The sequence below is a fragment of the Nicotiana sylvestris genome, chromosome 9 (assembly GCF_000393655.2).
Source record: "Nicotiana sylvestris chromosome 9, ASM39365v2, whole genome shotgun sequence".
In the NCBI taxonomy this organism is placed as follows: Eukaryota; Viridiplantae; Streptophyta; class Magnoliopsida; order Solanales; family Solanaceae; genus Nicotiana; species Nicotiana sylvestris.
In genome coordinates, this window is record NC_091065.1 from 52,004,535 (window position 1) to 52,012,386 (window position 7,852).

Consider the following 7,852-nt stretch of genomic DNA (forward strand, 5'->3'; position numbering starts at 1 on the left):
AATTAATTTGGTAGCTTGTGAATTTGTGATTTGCGATCGCGAAGCATTTCCCACAATCGCGAAGAAGAGCATTTTGGCTGAATGTAAGATTCAAAAATGAGGGTTAGAGTTATATTTCAATATTGGACTTTGGGAGCTCGGATTGAGGCGATACTTGGAGGAATTTTCAAGGAATTAATTGGCATAAGTGATTCTAACTTGGATTTTGTTAATATACATGAATCTACAATTGTTTTATCATTTAATTAGTGTTTTGAGTTGGAAAATTGGAGAAAATTGTAGAAATTTCATAGGCTTAAATTTGAGAATTTGAAGGTCGAGTTGTGATCGGAATTGAGTAATGTTTGTATGGTTGGACTCGTGATTGAATGGGTGTTCGGATTTTGTTAATTTTGTCGGATTCTAAGACGTCGGCCTAGGATTGACTTTTTAGTTGACTTTTTGACTTTGGTTAAAGATCTTAGCTGTATTATTTGAAATCAATTCCTATAGCTTTTGTTGATAGTATTAAGTTATTTTTGGCTAGATTCGAGCCTTCTGGAGGTCGATACATGTGGGAAAGGCTTGCTAGCAGGGTGATTTGATTGGTTTGAGCTAAGTATCTTACTTAAACTCAATTGAGGCACTATTTTATTGAATTGTTGTGATAGCTACGTACTATAAGATGCGCACATGCGTGGGGGTGAGCCCATGTGCGGGCACCAAGATTATTTATTCATGTTCGGGTTGTGTTCGCTCTCTTATAAGCCTAGAATTTGACTGTTAAACCTTAAGTTATGATGCTTCGCACATTTGTGACAATGTTGTTAACTATTTGAGCCACGATTTAGCTACATAGGGGCTTAATCCCTAAATGAACTGATAAATGTTATCCTTTGATGAAATTGCCAATATAAGCTAGGATAGTACACTTGCACATGCCTACACTTTAGCATGTCGTTAATACTAGCTTAGGAGCATGATATTTGATATTCACTTGTTTCAAACATGTATACTTGTTTAATTGCTCTTGTATGATATGTTTGGACTGGAGGCCTGTGACCACACCGGGAAGATTGTGTTGTTTGGCCTGTGATCACACCGGGCGAACTGTGTTGTCATGCTTGTGACCACGTCGGGTGGATTGTGTTGATATGCCTATTACCACGCTGGACGAGTTATGATATTGAGCATGTGATCACGTTGGGCTGGCAACACGTTGAATTGGCCATGTTTGCGTGTTCATACAAATTTATTCCCCTAAGGACACCCTTTCATGTTTCTCTCTTGATGGTGTATATGTGGTTAATGAGAATACTAATCAGTGGTTTGGAACGGATATGGAAAGTTGAGGGAATCTGGCCACTATTTATTTCGATTTTGCATTTCATCTTTACTTGCAATTTCCTTGATTATTTATCTGACTTAGCTGCATATCACCTCTATATGTCATGATATTGATTGGGCAGAGTAACTAAGAAACTGTACACACACACATACATTATTTTCTCACTAAACTTGATGAGTTGATTTCGGTATTATTTTTTACCGGAATTAAAGATGAAACTATTAGGTGATAGCTAGTATAATTAACAATTTGTGCTCTTTTTTTCATGCCATGTTTATTTACGATACTTATTGAGTAAATTGGATCGATTATACTCATACTACACTTTGCACTTTGCATGCAAATCCAGGTACTTCTGGGCATGGCAGTTGTTAGCTTTGGAGATTTTTCTATTCGAAGACTAATGAGGTAGTTGTCTTGGCGTCCGCAGGCCTTGACTCTACTTTTTTCAATTTATTAGTTTTGTTCTATCTTTCTAGACAGTGTCTTAGTAGTCAGTTATGTTGTCATATAGATGCTCAAGTACTCAGTGACACCCGGATCTTGGGGGATTTTGTATTGAGTTATGGTATTTTCTTATCAGTTATTATGAGGTTTTAATGATTAAGCTTATTTTGTTATGTTTTAAATTTAAAGATGCATGGTTATTTGTGATTGTTGGCTTGCCTAGTATTGCGATAGGCGCCATCACAACGTGAGAGATTTTGTGTTGTGACAAGTTGGTATTAGAGCCTATGTTACATAGGTCTCACGAGTCATGAGCAGGTTTAGTAGAGTCTTGGGGATCGGTACAGAGACGTCTGTACTTATATTCGAGAGGCTATCGAAACCTTAAGAAAAAAAGTTCACTTTCTTGTATTCTGTCATGCGAATTTGTTGATTTCAAAAACTAAACTTCTATTATTCTATTCTCTCGTAGATGGTTACTCGGGCGGATGGCCACCAGTATCACCAGCTAAGGCCACGAGAGGCTAGGGCCACGGCATATGTCAATTGCAGCTCGTACAATAGCTAGAGCAGCACCTGTAGACCTACTAATTGCTCCAGCTGAGGAGTACATCCCAGATGTGGTTGAGCCGGTGGGACCAATCAGGCACCAACTGTGCCCATTGTTATTGACTGAATGTACTAGCCTTGCTCAAGCAGTTTTAGTTCAAGTCGCACCAGCCACTTCTCAGGCAGGGGGAGGTTCTCAGATTCTCACCACCCGTACTCCAGAGCAGGTGGTGCAGGGATTTCAGACACCGAGGGTACTACCAGCCCAGTCGATTGTAATTTCTTAGGCCCGGGTGGGTCCTCCATGAGTGATAAGGAGGTGAAGAGACTAGAGAGTTTTAGGTTAAAGCCTCCATCATTCAATGGGGCTGAGTCATATGATGCTCAAGACTTCTTGGATAGCTGCCAGCGGATTCTTCGAACGGCAGGTATTCTGGAGACTAGGGGGTCTCATTTACTACTTTTCACCTATCGGGGGCCGCCATCAGATAGTGGGAAGCTAATGAGCAGAGCAGGCCCATCGGCATTGCACCATTTACATGCATGGGTTCTATGTTCTCTTCTTGGAGAAGTTTGTGCCACCGACCCCTAGGGAGGAGCTGCATAGGCAGTTTAAGCAACTATGCTAAGAAGGTATATCCGTGACCCAGTATGAGATGACATTTTTAGAGTTGGCTCGTCACACAATTTGGTTGGTTCACACAGAGAGGGAGATGATTAGGTGGTTCATTGATGGCCTCAACTATAGACCGCTCTTTGTTATGGCTTGGGAGATTGCATCAGGTGCTAGGTTCAACGAGGTGGTTGATATTGCTTGGAGGCTTAAAGAGGTTTGTAGTCAGGAGCGTGAGGAGAGGGAGGACAAGAGGCCTCATGGTTCGGGTGGTTTCAACGGTGTTTCTTTTGGAGGACAGTCTCATCACAACAAGGGTCGTCCTTATAGGTCCACTCAGATGGCTCATTCAGTTTATCATGGTGCATTAGTTGGCCATGGTTCCTACAGTTCTCATTCGGGCCAGTCATCCTTTAGTCCTTTACCAACATAGAGTTCTTACCATGCTTCACCTTCCTAGGCTTCTACCAGCAGTTCCTCAGGTTATCAGGGTCAGCAGCTCGTCAGGAAGGGTTGCTACGAGTATGGGGATTTGAGCTATCTCAAGAGAGATTGCCCTAGGTTATTGAGTAGGACTCCACAATAGAGGTCCCAAGCTATGACTTCCACACTAGTTACTTCACCACCCGCCCAGCTAGCTCGAAGTGGGGCTCATGCAGCTAGAGGTTACCCTAGAGGGGGACACCGATTAGGTGGCGATCAGGCTCCATGCTATGTTTTCCCTGCCATGCCAGAGGCTGTTGCTTAGGATGCAGTGATAACATATATTGTCTCAGTATGCCGCAGGGATGCTTCTATATTATTTGACCCTGGTTCCACTTATTCGTATATATCATCATATTTTGCTCGTTGTTTGAATATTCCTCATGTGTCCTTAGTTTCACCAGTTCATGTATCTATACCTGTGGGCAATTCTATTATTAGGGACCATGTGTATCGGTTATGTGTGGTGATTATCGAAGGAATAAAGACTAGAATTGATCTCTTATTGCTTAGTATGGTTGACTTCGATGTGATTTTGGGTATGGATTGGTTGTCCTCGTGTCATGCTATTGTGGATTGTCACACTAAGAACGTAACATTAGCGATGCCGAGGTTACCTAGGATCGAGTGGAGAAGTTCTCTAAATTATGTTCCCAATAGGGCGATTTCATATCTAAAGGCCCAAAGGGATGGTTAGGAAGGGGTGTTTTCCATATTTGGATTTTGTGAGGGATATTGGTGCTGATACCCCTACTATTGATTCTGTTCCGGTAGTGCGATACTCTCCAGATATGTTTCCAGCAGACCTGTCAGGCATGCCACCCGACAGAGATATTGATTTCAGTATTGACTTGGTGCCGGGCACTTAGCCCATTTCTATTTCTCTACATCTTATGTCACCGAAAAAGTTAAAGGAATTGAAAGAATATGTTCAGGAGCTTCTTGATAATGGGTTCATTAGGCCTATTATATCACCTTGGGGTGCATCAGTTATGTTCGTGAAGAAGAAGGATGTGCATCAACTATATGCAGTTAAACAAAGTTACAAGTAAGAACAAGTATACTTTGCCATGCACTGATGATTTATTTGACCAGCTTTAGAGAGTTATGGTGTTCTCCAATATTTATTTGAGGTCTTAGTATCACCAGTTGAAGATTCGGAGCTCGAATATTCTGAAGATGGCATTTAGGACCCGTTATTGTCAATATTAGTTTCTTGTGATGTCTTTTGGTCTGACCAATGCCCCAACAACATTCATGCATATGATGAATAGTGTATTCCAACCATATCTTGATTCGTTTGTCATATTCATTGATGTTATCCTGGTGTACTTACGTAGCTAGGAGGAGTATGCACGACATTTGAGAATAGTACTATAGAGGTTGAGATAGGAGAAGCTTTATGCCAAGTTCTCCAACTGTGAGTTTTGGTCTAGTTCGGTGGCATTCTTGGGGAACGTGGTGTCTAGAGAGGGGATTAAGGTGGATCCGAAGAAGGTAGAGGCGGTTTAGAGTTGGACCAAACTGTTCTCGGCTATTGAAATTCAGAATTTTCTTGGCTTGGCCGGATATTATCGTTGTTTCGTGGAGGGTTTCTCGTCCATTGCAGCACCTTTGACCAGGTTGACCTAGAAGGGTTCTCCATTCAAGTGGTCGGATGAGTGTGAGGAGAGTTTTCAGAAGCTCAAGACTGCATTGACCAAAGCTCCAGTTCTAGTGTTGCCTTCAGCATCGGGTTCTTATACAGTGTATTGTGATACTTCTTAGATTGGCATTGGGTGTGTCTTGATGCAGGAGGGTAGAGTGATTGCTTATGCTTCACGCCAGTTGAATACTCATAAGAAGAACTATCATGTTTATGATTTGGAGTTGGCGGCCATCGTTCATACACTGAAGATTTACAGATCATCAGAGTCTGCAACACTTGTTCATGAAAAAGGATTTGAAATTGAGGCAGCGGAGATGGTTGGAGCTACTAAAGTACTAAGATATCACCATATTGTATCATTCCGGGAAGGTCAATGTGGTGGTCGTTGCCTTGAGAAGGAATGCAGTGAGTATGGGTAGCCTTGCATTTTTTCCTGTTGGTGAGTGACCGCTTGCATTAGATGTTTAGGCTTTGTACATTAGTTTGTGAGGTTAGATATTTCAAAGCCTAGTCGGGTTCTAGTTTGTGCAATTTCTCACTCTTCCTTATATGATCTCATCAAAGTGCGTCAGTATGATGACCCCTATTTTCTTGTCCTTAAGGGCACGGTTTATCATGGTGATGCCAAGGAGGTTTCTATTAGGATGCTAGGGTGTTGTGGATGCAGGTTGTGTGCCCAATGTAGATGGGTTACGTGAGTTGATTCTTGAAGAGGCCCACAGCTCATGGTATTTTATTCATCTGGTTGTCACAAAGATGTATCAAGACTTGAAGCAACACTATTGATGGAGGAGGATGAAAATAGACACAGTGGGATTTGTAGCTTGGGTGCTTGAATTGTCAGCAGGTGAAGTATGAGCATCAGAGGCTTGGCGATTTGCTTTAGAGTCTTGAGATTCCGGAGTGGAAATAGGAGTGTATCACCATGAGCTTTGTAGTTGGGCTCCCACGGACTTCGAGGAAGTTTGATGCTATTTGGGTCATTGTAGATTGGTTGACCAAGTCCGTGCATTTCATTTTAGTTGAGACCATCTATTCTTCGGAGCAGTTGGCTAAAATCTATATCTGTGAGATTGTTCTCCTTCACGGTGTGTCGGTGTCCATTATTTTAGATCATGGCACGTAGTTCACATTACAGTTTTGGAGAGCAGTGCAGCGAGAGTTAGGCACACGAGATGAGTTGAAGTAGAACATTCCACCCTCAGACGGAAGGACAGTCCAAGAACACTATTTAGATTTTGGAGGATATGCTACGCGCTTATGTCATGGATTTTTGGGGGTTCTTTCGATCAGTTTCTGCCGCTTGCAGAGTTTTCCTACAACAATAGTTACCAGTCAAGTATTCAGATGGCTTCGTATGAGGCCTTGTATGGGAGGCGGTGCCGGTCTCCGGTTATTTGGTTTGAGCCGGGTGAGGCTAGGCTATTGGGTACTGACTTGGTCTAGGATGCTTTAGACAAGGTTAAGTTGATTTAGGATCGGCTTCGCATGGCACAGTCTAGACAGAAGAGTTACACCGATCAAAAGGTTTGTGATGTTGCTTACATGATGAGAGAGAAGGTACTACTTAGAGTTTCACCCATGAAGGGTGTTATGTGGTTTGGAAAGAAGGGAAATTTGAGCCCTCGGTATATTGGGACTTTTAAGATGCTTGAGAGGATTGAAGAGGTGGCTTACAAGCTTGCATTGCCGCCTAATTTATCGACTATCCATCCAGTGCTTCACGTTTCCATGCTCCAAAAGTATTTTGGTAATTTGTCTCATGTTTTGGACTTTAGAACGGTTCAGTTAGATGTGGATATGACTAATGATGTGGAGTCGGTGGCCATTTTGGATCGGCAGGTTCGAAAGTTGAGGTCAAAGAACATAGCTTCAGTGAAGGTGCAATGGAGAGGTCAGCTAGTCGAGGAGGCTACTTGAGAGACCAAGCGGGAGATGCGGAGCAGATATCCATGCCTATTTGAGACTCGAGGTATGATTCTAGACTCGTTTGAGGATGAGTGTTTGTTTACGAGGGGGAGGATGTAATGACCTGACTGGCCATTTTGAATATTATAGCCCTGTTCCCCCATTTATTACCTATTCTGTGTTTTTTTTTCATGTAACTTGCCGAGGTGGTTGGTTTAGTTACGGGATGTTTCAGAATAAATTTGGACAGTTAGTCCCAAGGGAGGAAGCCTAAGTTGAAAGAGTTAATCGGATGTTGACTATTGTGTAAATGAATCAAAAATAGAGTTTTGATGGTTCCGATAGCTTTGTATGGTGATTTTGGACATTAGGAGTGTGTTCGAATATTAATTTGGAGGTCCGTAGGATATTTTGGCTTGAATTGGTAAAAGTTTGAAAAGTTGAAGTTTGGAGAGTTAAGAAGTTTGACCCAGAGTTGAGTTTGTGGTTACCGAGCTTGGATTTTGGTTCCGGAAGTTGGAATAGGTCTGTTGTGTCATTTATGACTTGTGTGCAACATTTGAGGTCAATCAGAGTTGGTTTGGTATGCTTCGACATTAGTTTTGGAAGTTAGAAGTTCATAAATTTGTTAGGCTTGAATCGATGTGTGATTTGTGGTTTAGGTATTGTTTGATGTGATTTGAGGCTTCGAGAAATTTTGTATGATGTTTTAGGACTTGTTGGTATATTTGGTTGAGGTCCCCTAAGCCTCGGGTGTGATTCGGATCATGTTCGGCGCATTTTAGAACATTGAAGAACTGTTGATTTTCTATTGCCGGTTTCCTTATATAGGATCGCGAGTGGAGTATCGCGATCGTAAAGAGTTGTTGGCGACTGG

At 42.0% G+C, this 7,852-nt stretch overlaps 1 protein-coding gene across 1 annotated transcript; it reads left to right on the top strand.

The window, feature by feature from the left end:
• Positions 1–6,555: 6,555 nt before the first annotated feature.
• LOC138877575 (uncharacterized) lies at positions 6,556–6,987 on the top strand. The gene has a single exon (XM_070157196.1). It carries the CDS (start codon positions 6,556–6,558, stop codon positions 6,985–6,987), a length of 432 nt encoding a protein of 143 aa, XP_070013297.1.
• Positions 6,988–7,852: the final 865 nt, after the last annotated feature.